Raw genomic sequence first — 16,334 nt, forward strand, 5'->3', positions numbered from 1 at the left:
TACTTAGAGCATGTGCGGACCAACTGGCAAGTGTCTTCACGGACATTTTCAACCTCTCCCTGACCGAGTCTGTAATACCTACATGTTTCAAGCACACCGCCATAGTCCCTGTGCCCAAAAAGCTAAGGTAACCTACCTAAATCGCTACCGCCCTGTAGCACTCACGTCGGTAGCCATGTAGTGCTTTGAAAGGCTGGTCATGGCTCACATCATCATCCTGGAAATCCTAGACCCACTCCAATTCGCATAACGCCCCAACAGATCCACAGATGATGAATCACACTCCCCACTGCCCTTTCCGACCTGGACAAAAGGAACACCTAAGCTACCGTTCAAAAGTTTGGGGTCACTTATAAATGTCCTTGTTTTTAAAAGAAAAGCAATGTTTTTGTCCTTTAAAATTTCAAGTTGATCAGAAATACAGTGTAGACATTGTTAATGTTGTAAATGACTATAGTAGCTGGAAACGCCAGATTTTTTTATTGAATATCTACATAGGTGTACAGAGGCCCATTTATCAGCAACCATCACTCCTTTGTTTCAATGGCACGTTGTGCTAGCTAATCCAAGTTTATCATTTTAAAAGGCTAATTGATCATTAGAAAATCATTTTGCAATTATGTTAGCACAGCTGAAAACTGTTGTTCTGGTTAAAGAATCAATAAAGCTGTCCTTCTTTAGACTAGTTGAGTATCTGGAGCGTCAGCATTTGTGTGTTCGATTACTGGCTTAAAATGGCCAGAAACAAATAGCTTTCTTCTGAAACTCATCAGTCTATTCTTGTTCTGAGAAATGAAGGCTATTCCATATGAGAAATTGCCAAGGAACTGAAGATCTCATACAACGCTGTGTACTACTCCCTTTACAGAACAGCACAAACTGGCTCTACCAGAATAGAAAGAGGAGTGGGAGGCCCCGGTGCACAACTGAGCAAGAGGACAAGTACATTAGAGTGTCTAGTCCTCAACTGGCAGCTTCATTAAATAGTAGCCACAAAACACCAGTCTCAACGTCAACAGTGAAGAGTCGACTCCTGGATGCTGGCATTCTAGGCAGAGTTGCAAAGAAAAAGCCATATCTCAGACTGGCCAATAAAAAGAAAAGATTAAGATGGGCAAAAGAACAGACACTGGACAGAGGAACTCTGCCTAGAAGGCCAGAGTTCCAGATTCTCCTCTTCACTGTTGACGTTGAGACTGGCGTTTTGCGGGTACTATTTAATGTATTTACTCATCAATCTGCAAACAATAGTCAAAGTGAAAACAGGTTTAGAATTATTTTTGAAATGTATTAAAAATTAAGACATACCTTGTTTATGTAAGTATTCAGAACCTTTGCAATGAGACTCCAAATTGAGCTCAGGTGCAACCTGTTTCCATTGATTATCCTTGATGTTTCTACAACTTCATTGGAGTTCACCTGTGGTAAATTCAATTGATTGGACATGATTTGGAAAGGCACACGCCTGTCTATGTAAGGTCCCACAGTTGACAGTGCATGTCAGAGCAAAAACCAAGCCATGAGGTCAAAGGAATTGTCCGTAGAGCTCAGAGACGGGATTGTGTCAAGGCACAGATCTGGGGAAGGGTACCAAAAAATTTATGCAACATCGAAGGTCTCCAAGAACACAGTGGCCTCCATTCTTAAATGGAAGACGTTTGGAACCACTAAGACTCTTCCTAGAGCTGGCCAACCGGCCAGGGAGGTGACCAAGAACTCGATGGCCAAGCTGACAGAGCTCCAGGCTTCCTCTGTGGAGATGGTTGTCCTTCTGGAAGGTTCTCCCATCTCTGCATCATTCCACCAATCAGGCCTTTATGGTAGGTTGGCAAGACGGAATCCACTCCTCAGTAAAAGACACATGACAGCCCTGCTTGGAGTTTGCCAAAAGGTGGCAGCGTCATACTATGGGGATATTTTTCAGCAGCAGGGACTGGGAGACTAGTTAGGGTTGAGGGAAAGATGAACGGAGCAAAGAACAGGGAGATCCTTGATGAAGACCTGCTCCAGAGCTCTCAGGACCTTAGACTGGGAGGCGACGATTCACCTTCCAACAGGACAACGACCCTAAGCACACAGCCAAGACAATGCAGGAGTGGCTTTGGGACAAGTCTTTAAATTGCCCAGCCAGAGCCCAGACTTGAACCCAATTGAACCTGGACTTGAACCCGATTGAACATCTCTGGAAATACCTCAAAATGGCTGTTTCAGCGACGCTCCCCATTCAACCTGACAGAGCTTGAGAGGATCTTAAGAGAAAAGTGTGCCAAGCTTGTAGCGTCATACCCAAGAATACTTGAGGCTGTAATCGCTTCAACAAAGTACTGAGTAAAGGGTCTGAATACTTATGTATTTGTGATATCAGTTTAGTATTTTTTTTAAATGTATTTGGAAACATTTCTAAAAACCAGTTTTTGCTTTGTCATGGGGTATTGTGTGTAGCTTAATGAGGGATTTAAACATATATATTTTTTTTGCAGTAACGAAACAAAATGTGGAAAAAGTTAAGGGGGTCTGAATACTTTCTGAATACATTGTAAATAGAAACTGTTTAGTACCACAAAATACATTAAATAAATAAAATCCTGATCTTTTATCTCTCAGATATAGAACTGACACTTCAGAACAAACTTCTTTTAGATTTTTTTTTCTGTTTTTCCATGTAGTGAATTTGTTATTCAATATGTTTGTATGGGCTAAAAGCAGTGTTAGAACAAATAACATTTTATATATTTTTTATACTTCAAGGGGTGTTAAAATTCTAACTCGAATAGCAAAATGACCATTGATATGACCTTCTTAAAACAATTCCATATAGCTTAATAGAACCCCCACCCCACCCTCCGGCTCAGACTATAATGGGTTAAGGACCAGTTCAACTTAGTTAATGCAGTTAGTCATTAGTTATCTAACGCCAACTCTTTCTTTCCTTGTAGGATCACCTTCTGCTCCCTGCGACCAACCACAGCAAAGGGAGAAGGCCAAAGATGTCCTTGGTGTTACCAGCTATTAATGTGAATGGTAAGGACTAGTAACCGATGGGAACTGAGCAATAGCAAGCCAAAAATAACCATTTGACTTTTAACTCTAAGGAAGTTTATTGATGTACGTTTTGGAGAAGAGCTTTCACGTAATCAGAAGCCACAGCCAATTTACATCTCCACCTTCCTTCTGTGTATAAACAGACAACCTACGCTCACTGTACACTATAGTCATCAGTTTAGTTACAGCTTGAACCAGCTTGAACAAATGACTGTTATTGTGATGGCTGAATGCTCACTTTTTCTTTTCGTCTTGAAAGCTTTCCTCTATATTTACTTCCTATTGTATTAGTGACAGAAATAGCTTTCAGGTGTAAACTAAGCAATTTTTTTACTTCTGTCATGTGCAATGAATTAGGCTATTTTGCTAAGGGCAATCGTATTGGTCTGTTGGTGTCCCTTCTACCCTGAAGAAAATAAGTAGAATACAGATTTTCCAAGGATAGAATGTACACTTTCTGAAGTTCAGAGACAACAGTACTGTACGGTAGGTACATTTGCTTTTCTAATCTTAGGTGATTTACTGTCTCTCCAGTAGCAGGGGAGGGTTAAGCTTTCGAGAAGAGCTTGTCTGGGGGAGCCAGAAACAGTTTGAAAATACGAGTTGGCTTATACTACATATGTAGGATCTTCATTTTACCAGTTTCTCATGGCAGGATAATTAGTCTGCAGCAGCCGGAAATGTGAATTATTCTGTGGATTCTAAATCATGAAAATTGTTGTAGGGTTGCATTTGTTGTTAGGGCAAATCAAATCAGAAATTTGGAAGTGGAAATTACAAAATTTAGAAGCCCTTTTAAACCTTGAATGCAGTTACAGTTGCAGGTACAGTTGAAGTCGGATGCAGGTACAGTTGAAGTCGGGAGTTTACATACACCTTAGCCAAGTACATTTAAACTCAGTTTTTCACAATTTCTAACATTTAATCCAAGTTAACTCCCTGTTTTAGGTCAATTAGGATCACCACTTTATTTTAATAAAGTGAAATGTCAGAATAATAGTAGAGAATTATTTATTTTAGCTCTAATTTCTTTCATCACATTCCCAGTGGGTCAGAAGTTTACATACACTCAATTAGTATTTGGTAGCATTGCCTTTAAATTGTTTAACTCGGGTCAAATGTTTTGGGTAGCCTTCCACAAGCTTCCCAGAATAAGTTGGGTGAGTTTTGGCCCATTCCTCCTGACAGAGCTGGTGTAACTGAGTCAGGTTTGTAGGCCTCCTTGCTCGCACATGCTTTTTCAGTTCTGCCCAATCTATAGGAGGTCATGGCTTTGTGATGGCCACACAATACCTTGACTTTGTTGTCCTTAAGCCATTTTCCACAACTTTGGAAGTATGCTTGGGGTCATTGTCCATTTCGAAGACCCATTTGCGACCAAGCTTTAACTTCCTGATTGATGTCTTGAGATGTTGCTTCAATATATCCACATAATTTTCCTACCTCATGATGCCATCTATTTTGTGAAGTGCACCAGTCCCTCCTGCAGCAATGCACCCCCACAACATGATGCTGCCACCCCCGTGCTTCACGGTTGGAATGGTGTTCTTCGGCTTGCAAGCCTCCCCCTTTTTCCTCCAAACATAACGATGGTCATTATGGCCAAACAGTTCTATTTTTGTTTCGTCAGACCAGAAGACATTTCTCCAAAAAGTACAATCTTTGTCCCCATGTGTAGTTGAAAACTGTAGTCTGGCTTTTTTATGGAGGTTTTGGAGCAGTGGCTTCTTCCTTGCTGAATGGCCTTCAGGTTGTGTTGATGTAGGACTCGTTTTACTGTGGATATAGATACTTTTATACCTGTTTCCTCCAGCATCTTCACAAGGTCCTTTGCTGTTCTGGGATTGATTTGCACTTTTCGCACCAAAGTACGTTCATCTCTAGGAGACAGAACGTGTCTCCTTCCTGAGCGGTATGAGGGCTGCGTGGTCACATGGTGTTTATACTTGCGTACTATTGTTTGTACAGATGAACCTGTTACCTTCAGGCGTTTGGAAATTGCTCCCAAGGGTGAACCAGACTTGTGGAGGTCTACATTTTTTTTCCTGAGGTCTTGGCTGATTTCTTTTTGATTTTCTCATGATTTCAAGCAAAGAGACACTGAGTGTGAAGGTAGGCCTTGAAATACATCCACAGATAAACCTCCAATTGACTCAAATGATATCAATTAGCCTATCAGAAGCTTCTAAAGCCAGAAGCTTCTAACATCATTTTCTGGAATTCTCCAAGCTGTTTCTAAAGGCACAGTCAACTTAGTGTATGTAAACTTCGGACCCACTGCAATTGTGATACAGTGAAATTATCTGTCTTAACAATTATTGGAATAATTACTTGTGTCATGCACAAAGTAGATGTCCTAACCGACTTGCCAAAACTATAGTTTGTTAACAAGAAATGTGTGGAGTGGTTGAAACACTTAGGTTGGAGTAATTAAAACTAGTTCATGTAAACCTCCGACTTCAAGTGTATGTATTTTAAGCTAGTAAGTATTTCCATACTATGTACTATGATTAGCATTTAACCGTTTAAAAAAAAAGAGTAGATGAAGTGTGAAAATTCCAGATTACAAAGCAACCACTGCACTTGATTCTCATAGCGTCTGATGTTTCAAACGGTACCTCCGTTTCTCATAAAGGCTCTATGCTTAGCACTAAATGCTGTGAGACCACCATGCTTTGGAGTTATTATCATGGTTCGTTCATTCCACACCAATACTGTCTTTCAGAGCTCAGCCCTTACAGACAAGCGCCTCCGGCCAAAGGAAAACCTCCCTCCCTGGACACCTCTGGGGATCGGCTGCCTTCAGTGCAGGAGCCTCGCCATTATGGCCTTGAGCCAGGCCCCTGTAAACATACTTTAGTGGGTCCCAGAGGCCCGCCAGTATAGAACATTGCAGAGGCTGCTCTTACCCGCCTCACACTGTTAATGGCCCTGAAACATTCCAAGACCTGTTTCCTGAGTCTTATGGATCAAGTTTGTTATGCAAACATGCATCATCCTACAAAACCGAACTTTATGCTGACTGCTTGTTGATAGCAGTTTTACTTTCTCTGAATCCAGACATTTAAATCTGAAGTTTGGCATGTTTTTGTAGGGAAAGATTCATCATTAACTTCTTTGTTTAAGGTCTAGGTCATTAGCTCCCACAACATTAGCCAACATGTTTTGGATCTGCTATTATGCAATCTCATAGATGGGTGACAATATCTAGATTACAGCTTTAGAGCGACTATGAGGAGAAGAGAGCGAGTGGGATAGAGGCGTAGGTGGAATACAATGCAGTCCTGTCATGGGAATGCTTATGGTTTATTTATTTATCTCTGTTTCTCTTCCTCACCGTCTCGGTTTCTTTTGTTACCATCGTCTCGGTTTCTTTTGTTTTCAGTTTTTTTTGCGGTGCAGAAGTGGATGCCAGAGAGGAATTTGTTTGATGTGCTTATGGCTTTGTTGAAAGGATATGCAATGCTTATTACATATCATTAGATAATATCCTTGGAGAGGCACAGTGGTGGCTGCATATAATTGCCAGGTGATTGTAACGGTAGGTTGTAATTTTCCCCAGCCACAGAGTGTGGTTGTTTAGAAAGACATATTCTTGCCATAAATAGCTTCCATCTGTAGAAATCAGTTTGATATTCCTCACTACTTGAATAGAAGATTTACCACAGTTTTGTCCTCAGAATCACTCTTCTGGGCTACAACATATGGTGCAAGAATGCCAAGTGGCCTTTTGAGTAACTGCCATAACCAATTGGCCTCGGTTGAAGGCTGCATGGTATGTGGAGGATAATGAAGGATAATTGAGTATTTTTGTTCTCATGATTTGAAATAAGCCATTTCACTGTTGTCTTGACAGGCCCACATATTTTCTCATGTTCACATAGTTTAATTTATGGTTGGTCTGACGCAAAGACTTCCACCATTTGGAATTAGCTATGCTCAGGTAAGTGCTGTGCCATTTGGAATAAGGTATGGTCTGTATGAATATACAAGTGTTCCATTTGGAATTAGCTATGAAATAAGCTGTGTGTCTGCCAAACAACTCAACACCTTCAAGTTCCAAGCCTTAAAACTGTAATCTCGAGACAATGCAGGTGTACACCTGGCAGCTAAAACTCAGATTCCTTGCACAGATATATGGGCGGATTCAGCTCAGTAACAAAAGTGTTAAATTCTATTTATCTTTACTGGGTAATATTTTTGAATAGTATATCTACAGTAGTGTATTCAGGTACTATGGGCTTATCATATTAGTTTTCATCAAACATACAGTAGAAACGCACATACTTTGAACGTCCATGTGTTCACAAAATGTGATCGGTTGCATAACCCTTTCAATTTCATTTCCATATGCATTAATCACCTTTAGATCCAGAGCCTGATCCCTACATGTGCCAATACATTCCTCCCGCTGGCTAAGCCACATGGACCTGGCCAATCTGGCCAGGCTGATGGCTTCAGCCAGTGTTCTTCCAGGAGCTGGTGTTCAGCCTCCAGCCGTCCTGCAGGCTCCTCAGCCACCTGACACCAGACAGGGTCTCTGGGAGAAGGCAGTGAACCAAATAATGACTTGCATTTGGGCTCTAGAGCGCTAAGAGGACGGACTTTGGGATTGGATCCTCACAGAGAGACACTAGAAGGGGATCCCCTCGAGATCGTCATTGAATGTCTTGACCCAAGATGACTGAATATCATTTAGATTTTAACCATCTTTTTTTACTTATTGTATTTCATTACAGACTCTGTCATCAAGGACGACAAATTTGAGGTGATGATGCAGATTGACTGTGAGGTCATGGACACCAAGATCCTCCACATCAAAACCTCCAGCATCCCAGAGTTCCTACGTGCCAACACCACTGACTTCCAGGCTGCAGCATCGGTTGGTGTTCTATCAGACTCTGCCTGAACTTCACTTCAACCAGAATACCTGCCAATCTGAAAGCCTATAATTTAGCCAACATTTTGATATATTGATAAACTGTGACAATAAATGTAGCTCTGTTGTATCCTCTCTGGAAAAGTTCTGCATCAATTTTGCACATCCTCTGTCTTCCACATTTCACAATGCCTTGTACCTCCGATGTTACAAATCTATCAAGACTTATAAAGAAGTTGTCCAGCAACTGTTTGCCTCCATATTGCTTGGTTTAGAGCATCTGGTTTATGTTAAATTGACAGGCTGCCAATGCAGGCATCGAGGTCATTTGTTAGAATAAATATGGGACTTAATGTTGAACCCTGTGTAACCTCTTCAAAAAATTCCTTCACTGTCTTGACCCTACAGCTATTGCGCTCTTTTAATTGAGCCATAATTTGACCAAATGTAACCTAATACCTTTATACAAAACAGTAATTGATTCTGGACCCTATTGATGGAACCAAGCCACGTTAACAAGATCCTTTTCACTTTTATTAAAGTTGTTAATAGACATATCTGGTGGAGTTATGATTCTTACTTTTTATGAAGCCATGTTGAGTGAACAAAATGACTTACTAAAATCCCAAACAATGTAAGCAATACATTTACATTTTTGTCATTTAGTAGATGTTCTTATCCAGATCAACGTACAGTTTGTGCATTCATCTTAAGATAGCTAGGTGGGACAACCACATATCAGAGACATAGTAAGTATGCTTTCCTCAAAGTAGTTATCAGGAAAGTCAGAGCTAGAAAGAGGTGGGGGGTCAAATGCAAGTGTGGTTCAGTTGAATGATTATTATATTTGTGCAGTAGCAGTATCACACAAACATGATGTAAGGTATGAAGTGGCCATTCTTTTCAGAAAAGTGTACATTTTGGGTGTAAAAATGAATTTGTTTTGTTTGAGTTGCTTAATGGTTTGTCATGGTTTTCAGAGTTTTTCAGAAATAAAACCATGGACAGTAACATGTTCTAATACTGATGACTAGTGTGTGTCAGCATTCATGTTTGAAGGCATTTATTTTATTAAAAGCTTCATTTTAAATTACAGTATACACAACATACACTTTTTAAACTTCTAACAAGCAGTAAGAAATAACCGTGTCTTACTTCGCTGAATGATCTTGCCTGCTGCCATTTGGGCAGTTAAAAACGGTGACCATTAAATATAAAAATACAATAACATGTGTTGGGACAAAATGGGAGACATTTTGAGAAATAAAACACAAACAGAGCAACAGAGATTATAAAGTGCAAAACACAATGGCCCTGTAGACTGATCTACAATCCACTAAGACATCAAATGTACACTACTTTTTAAAAGTTTGAGAACACGTACTCATTCAAGGGTTTTGCTTTATTTGTTTATTTTTTCAACATTGTAGAATAATAGTGAAGACAAAACTATGAAATAAGACATGTAGTAACCAACCAAATCAAAATATATTTTATATTTGAGATTCTTCAAATTGCCACCCGTTGCCTTTGACAGCTTTGCACACTCTTGGCATTCTCTCAAGCAGCTTCATGAGGTAGTCAACTGGAATGCATTTCAATTAACAGGTGTGCTTTGTTAAAAGTTAATTTGTGGAATTTCTTTCCTTCTTAAGGAGAGTGATGATACCTCTGATGATACCTCTGCCTGCAGAGGATAAGTTCATTAGAGTTACCAACCTCTGAAATTGCAGCCCAAAAAAATGCACAGACACATCTCAACATCAACTGTTCAGAGTAGACTGTGTAAATCAGGCCTTCATGATTGAATTGCTGCAAAGAAACCACCACTAAAGGACACCAATAAAAGAAGAGACTTGCTTGGGCCAAGAAACACGAGGAATGGACATTAGATCGCTGGAAATCTGTCCTTTGGCCTGGAGTCCAAATTCGAGATTTTTGGTTCCAACCGCTGTGTCTTTGTGAGACGCGGTGTGGATGAACGGATGATCTCCACATGTGTATTTCCCAGCTGGTGACACTGTCTGGGATTTATTTAGAATTCAAGGCACACTTAACCAGCATGGCTGACACAGCATTCTGCAGCGATACGCCATCCCATCTGGTTTGGACTTAGTGGGACTATCATTTGTTTTTCAACAGGACAATGACCCAACACACCTCCAGGATATGTAAGGGCTATTTGACCAAGAAGGAGAGTGATGGAGTGCTGCATCAGATGACCTGGCCTCCACAATCCCCCGACCTCAACCAAATTTAGATGGTTTGCGATGAGTCGGACTGCAAAGTCTAGGAAAAGCAGCCAACAAGTGCTCAGCATATGTGGAATCTCCTTCAAGACTGTTGGAAAAGCATTCCAGGTGAAGCTGGTTAAAATAGAGTGTGCAAAGCTGTCACCCACGCAAAGGGTGGCTAATTGAAGAATCTCAAATAAAAAATATATTTTGATTTGTTTAACACTTTTTTGGTTACTACATGATTCCATATGTGTTATTTCATAGTTTTGACGTCTTCACTATTATTCTACAATGTAGAAAATAGTACAAATGAAGAAAAACCCTTGAATGAGTAGGTGTTCTTAAACTTTTGAATGGTAGTGTGTATATTTAGGATCTTTAATACAAAAAAGTGCTCGTCCCTTTATTATATGGATCACTACTCGTCTGCTTTTTAATATGCAAATATAACATTGTAGGTCACCTGGTGACCGTTGTCCCATGCGTACAGCTTTTTGTCCTTGGGGTTGTAGTCGATTTGCGTCGTGTATGTGTAGTTGTTTGTGAAAGGTATTCTGGGGATCATCTGGGTGTGTGTGTGCGTATCAAAGGCGTAGGATATATTGGCGTGGGTGCGTTCGTAGTTGTCCACCGCATACAGGACACCACAAATGACAAAGGAGTTTCCGTAGAAGTGTCTCCTCAGGCCCGTTCTGAACGTACTCTGGAGACTGAGGTCGGTCGGGTTCACGCGGCTTAGGATGATTACTTCCTGATGGAAGCCCTCCTCATCCAGAGCAGGGTACACTAACCACAGGCCGCTCTCATCCACCGCAAAGTCGATATCCGAGTGTCCTCGCCACCTCCAGGAGGCGTCCTCCTCCTCTAACACGGCGTCGTGCAGCGTCGTCCAGGCCGCCACGTAGAGCAGATGCAGGTCGAACTTGATGATGTCACGGGAGAAGGCGCGGTTGTAATAGAAAGCTCCGTTGTACACCACGTGGCCTGTGCCGATCCAGTTGTACGGTAGCTTGTAGGAATTGGTGAAATGTCCTGACAGGAAACAGACCAGAGAAATAATAAAGTATTCAATACTGAGCAGCACACATTGCACAAATCAAATGACACCATTACATTAATCTATTGCCATGTCTGTCTCGTAATCATGGCACCTAGAACCAAAGCAGTTACTTGGCTTTGAGACTATTCTATTGTGAAAATACCTTGTTTGAAGTTGTCCATGTCGTGGAATTCCAGTAGGTGGTTACCGTAGTAGTAGTTGGTGACATATATGACATTTCCGTTGCCTTTTGGGTCCTTCATCCAGGCCCCTTCCTTCCGGCCGTAGGTGTTATGGGTCACTGGGTCTGAGATGGAGGCCAGAGTGTCTTTGCACATGCCTGTAAGTAAACATACAGAGATAAAGGTAATCTGTACTCCCCTCAGGTATTTAACGATCAAACAAAAAACACTATTTCCCTCCCAAAAATATCAATGTAATGTATAACACAAATCATGCCTTTTTCAGCATCAAATTTGAATTTGACTTTGGAAAATAAAAAATCTGATCAACCAAATCATTTTTTTTACCAGGGACTTTAGGGATTGCCGAGGGGACCTCTGAGGGGCCCTCTGTCCAGCTGATGTGATGCTTGGGTTTGGGTGCACCCGTCACCTTGCTGGGTGGGGCTGTGGTGCTGTTGACCTGTCGCACTGCAGCGGTTAGAGACGTGGTCAAAACAGACAAGGTTTCAGGTTTCCTAGTGGCCACTGGTTGAGTGGTGCTTGCGCTTGTCGCAACCATTGTAGTAGTGGTGGTTGCTGCGGTCGTAGTTGTGGTTGGAATGGTTGTGGTCGGGATGAAGACAGTGGTTGATGGTGTCTCGGTAGCTCTAGGGGCAGATGTGGTGGGATTCCCTTGGGGACTAGGGGCTGTTTTGGAGGCACGAGTGGCCTGGTTGTCTGGGTTCCACTTCCTGTCTTGCGATGTTGGTGTCGGGGTGCCTGCTACAGGTCTGGGCTGGGTGGGTCTCAGGAGCTGGTCATCGATGAGCAGGTCCATGGAACCATCACCGCTCAGGGCTTCGTCTGCTGCTGGTGAATGAGCATCACAAGCATCATCTACAGTACACCAATATACTCAAGAAGCCTCTCCAATCTCATATTAAACCCCAGAACAAAACATGTCTATAGGCACAGACCCAATATAGAGACCCCCAAAAAGAAGCCGTCGACAACACTAAAATCCCTGGGAAGATGTGCTGTATGTTCTGAACTGGATAGACCACTGCTATGTTAGTTCTAGTATATGTCCAGTATTTTAATGGACTTACTGAGCTCCTCAGCGGCTCCATCGTCCACCGTTTTGGCCTTGTAGAAAGTCACTCCTCTGATGACTATGCCATTGAGTCCCACCTTGCCTTTCAGGGGCCTCTGGGGCTCCTCCCTGTTTTGCTGCTGGCTCCTCTTCAGCATGGGCCTGGTGGTCCCCTGGCCCTTGGCCCCAATGTAGCGCTCCTCATACTTCTTCTATAGGAGGATCCAATCACAAAGGACCAAATGTTACCATTGTGTTATCGTAAAGCTTTTACGAGACAACTGTACTACATACTATACCTGTTGATTTTTAGTTACAATAAGTTCTTAGCAGCCATTTGTCGCATGGCAGTAAAGTTTTCTGTTTCTGATTTTAAATTGTAATACTAGGCTACAGAAACAAATGCTATGGTTTGAACATATTGTTTTTCTGAAAATGTATGCAGTCGAGGTTCAAAGTAAGAAAGTCATTTATTGTCAAATACTCTGAAGTCTGAAGAAAATTCATTGTTTTCTGAGACATCTGGAAACTGTTGTAGTCCAAAAAGCAGACTGGTTTTGATCCTGCCACACTGTATTAAAGACAGCGCCAGGCTACTGGCTACCTTAATGTCTTGCCAACGTTTCCACTACAAGTCCAAAGAGACTGACTGCCTTGGTTAGCATAGACTTTGTGTGTGTATGTGTGTGCGTCTTACCTCTGTGTTAGCATAAGCTGCAGCTGTATCCTTCTGCAGGGACGGCTCCAGCTCAGTCAGACGTTTTCTCTTTTCCATCCACTGCTGGGCTCTTCTCTCCTTCTCTCTCTCCTTCTCTCTCTCCTTTTCCTCACTAGAGGGGCTCCTCATACTCACTTTATCCTTCTCCGTGTGGTTACAAGAAAAGGTCTGGACACCCACAGAGACAAAGCAAAATGGTGAGAAGCCAGTACCATGACCATAGACTCTAAGGCAGGGCTCATCGACTAGATGCAATCGAGGGCAGATTATTTTCTTGAGCGGATGGTCAGGGGGCTGGAACATCATTACAAATAACTTGTAGACTGCAAATTGACCACAAGGAGCACCAACAGCTATAATATTTGACTAAAACATAATAATTTCAAACCTTGCTTACATTTGTATATGATCAAATATATCTCGCTATCATGTGTGTGAATAATTTGGAACAGATTTCCAAAATGAAAATCACTTGGAGCTGATTTGTTGGTGTTTTTACAGTCTTTTATGCCCCCCCCAAAAAATATTATCACCCCCGGGCCAGCAGTTAGGGAACCCTGCTGTAAGCTATGCAAGCTATGACTGCCCATTCTGAAATGCCTATGAGTGTCAGATAACAAACCTTTTCTATATTGTCAACCCGGTTGAGGAGTTTGGTTGTAACTGAGTGCAACTTTAATAGATCCATCCCGTAAAATGCTCCCTCCAGTAACTCCATTACTGTTGAGAGCTGTAAGAGAAAGAGATCAGAATCAATGCAGTACATTTTAGATAACGTACATGTACATGTCGTAGTCCTGTCTCACGCTGTTTTCAACCACATGTTTTCAATCACAGATGTGGACATTTTCATTCAGATCAAATAAAGTTTGAGGAAATATTCCATTGCAAAGGGACCTGGCTAACTCCTTGTTTGACAAAGTCTATGGGTTATTTTATGATGGACCAGTGTAGTGTTTTTTGTCCTAAGAGGTAGGCGCTTATGTTTTACCTTGATGTCATCTTTCCCCGCCTCCTGTAGCTTCTTGAACCTGTAATCTCCCTCGCAGGGATTCAGAGCAGAGGGTGGGGCTATACAGGCACACTTTTTACAACTGGGCCCCGATTGGGTCTCCACTGTGTAGAAGTCTTCGGCCTCAGCGACGCCCTCCTCTATCCGCCTGCAGGCACTTCTGCTCAGCGGTCTGACAACACATTTACAGCGACAGTCTGAGCCTTCCGACAGCGTTTTCACTTTGTCATAATCTCCCAGCAGCTATAATTGAGAAGAGATGGGTAGAGCATGGGTAGTCCACCAATTTAGGAGCACACCATTTCACAATTCACACAGACACAAGGCATTGACACATGCATTGGGTCAGTTCAGTGGAGGCTGGTGGAAGGAGATGTAGGAGGATAGCCTAGTGGTTAGAGCGTTGGGTCAGTAACTGAAATGTTGCTGGATCGAATCCCCGAGCTGACAAGGTAAAAATCTGTCATTCTGAGCAAAGCAGTTAACCCACTGTTTCCTGGGCGCTGTGGATGTTGATTAAGGAAGCCCCTGCACCTCTCTGATTCAGAGGTTAAAGCTGAAGACACATTTCAGTTCAAGGAATTAAGTTACCTAGTCAGACTAGGTATCCCCTTTTCCTTGGAATGGAATGGAATAAATGGAACTGAGTCAAACATGTTGGTTTGATAAGTTCTCTTTGTTCCAGTCCCAATCCAGTCACTACAATGAGCCCGTCCTCATATAGCTCCTCCCACCAGCCTCCTCTGGTGCAGTTACTTATAGGATGGATCAACATAGAATATTAATGAGCATGTATACATTTATCACTACAAACTACCATCTCATCTCTCTGATACCAAATATTTTATGCACATTGCACATTGAAATCGACTAATGTAGAAAATGTAGCAAAAAATACTGCTTTTTAACTCTTTATATGGGTATGAAAATTATTTTTGTCATACGAACATATTTCACATTTAAGAGAACATTTTAAAACTAAACTATAAACGATATACTAAAATGACAACGCTCGGTGTGCATGCGTAAGTACGCATGATAAGTGCTCAACGTAATAGGTAAACTTTTCCAAGGCCAAGATTCATAGACCATGAAGTGTCAATTATTAATATTCTAAACTAAACGGAATTAAAATGCTTGGGGAAATTACATTATTCTTCCTCTTAGTTATTCTCATTAACTGTCGCACTTGGCTTTAGATAGGTATGGGCTGTGCGTAAAATTAGGCGATCTAATCAATCCTGTTACAAATACCGAGGAAGGTCTAAATACCTGAGTTAAAATGTTCTCCTGGTTGTCCATCTCATCATCTAGCAGTGGTCCGTCGGTCTGTTCTAGTTCCTCTTTTATTCCATTATCCATTACGTCGCTGAATGCAACTTGTGCCCAAGTGAGAGCGACCGCACAGAACAAGAGCAATATCTGCAACCTAGACACCATCTCCTAAATTACCAGGTGCACAATTGATAAATTGCTAATCAAAAAATTATGTATTTGAAACACTCTGCAGCGAATGTAAAAAATAATAAAGTAGTTTAAAATATTAAAATGTTGTAATAAGGAATATTGAAATGTTATAATAAGATGTCCATGATAAAATACCAAAAAATGTGATCTCGCAATCGAAGTTAATCCGAGATGTATTTAGAGTCCTGAAAATGATTGTGGAAATGATTGTGTTGCCCTCGCTGTAAGTGATAGGTATGACCCCTGTTGATGGTTGGAGGTGAATGAACAGGCAAGTGAACGTTCTAATGGTTGGTTATGGATAGGTGGGACGGACTTTATCATTATTGGATACAGGGTGCAGTCTGTCTCACAGAATGTTACAAGAGATTAAACAATAGTTTTCAAACATACTATTTGGTCATTAATGTTCTTTCTTCTTAACTGTATAGTTGTATAAATGCCTCTTCTGGCCATTGGTAAATGTTTGCTATAGAATTCCTGACTAGTAGGGTATTATTATAGGTGATATTATTTGATGCACTGCAGAATGAAGCTCATAAATCTGACACAATTTTAGAATAGGCTATTTGGTTAAAATAATGAGAAAATGTGAGCCCCAAATTTACCCGATACCGCCATCTAGGGGATTATTTCTGTCATCGTCGGTTTATGTGATGGACATTAATTCTCCCACCATTACA

The 16,334-nt window shown here is 41.4% G+C and overlaps 2 protein-coding genes across 2 annotated transcripts in view; one reads left to right on the top strand and one right to left on the bottom strand.

Moving 5' to 3' along the window:
• The window catches only part of LOC139376882 (cyclic AMP-dependent transcription factor ATF-6 alpha-like), a 46,401-nt gene extending 38,233 nt beyond the window's left edge, over nucleotides 1-8,168 (top strand). Inside the window, exons 13-14 of the mRNA XM_071119857.1 lie at nucleotides 2,937-3,021; nucleotides 7,782-8,168. Of these exons, the coding sequence (XP_070975958.1) occupies nucleotides 2,937-3,021; nucleotides 7,782-7,951 (255 nt within the window). The 3' untranslated portion in view covers nucleotides 7,952-8,168. The remainder of the gene's footprint in view (nucleotides 1-2,936; nucleotides 3,022-7,781) is intronic.
• A 274-nt stretch (nucleotides 8,169-8,442) lies between these two features.
• Nucleotides 8,443-15,916, bottom strand: LOC139375978 (olfactomedin-like protein 2B). The gene is made up of 8 exons (XM_071117971.1): nucleotides 15,457-15,916; nucleotides 14,164-14,427; nucleotides 13,795-13,902; nucleotides 13,152-13,340; nucleotides 12,471-12,666; nucleotides 11,728-12,228; nucleotides 11,361-11,537; nucleotides 8,443-11,190 (listed from the first exon to the last, which is right to left on the bottom strand). Exons 1-8 carry the CDS (start codon nucleotides 15,622-15,624, stop codon nucleotides 10,592-10,594), a joined length of 2,202 nt encoding a protein of 733 aa, XP_070974072.1. The 5' UTR covers nucleotides 15,625-15,916; the 3' UTR covers nucleotides 8,443-10,591.
• Nucleotides 15,917-16,334: the final 418 nt, after the last annotated feature.

This window comes from Oncorhynchus clarkii, chromosome 20, assembly GCF_045791955.1.
Source record: "Oncorhynchus clarkii lewisi isolate Uvic-CL-2024 chromosome 20, UVic_Ocla_1.0, whole genome shotgun sequence".
NCBI classification, from domain to species: domain Eukaryota; kingdom Metazoa; phylum Chordata; class Actinopteri; order Salmoniformes; family Salmonidae; genus Oncorhynchus; species Oncorhynchus clarkii.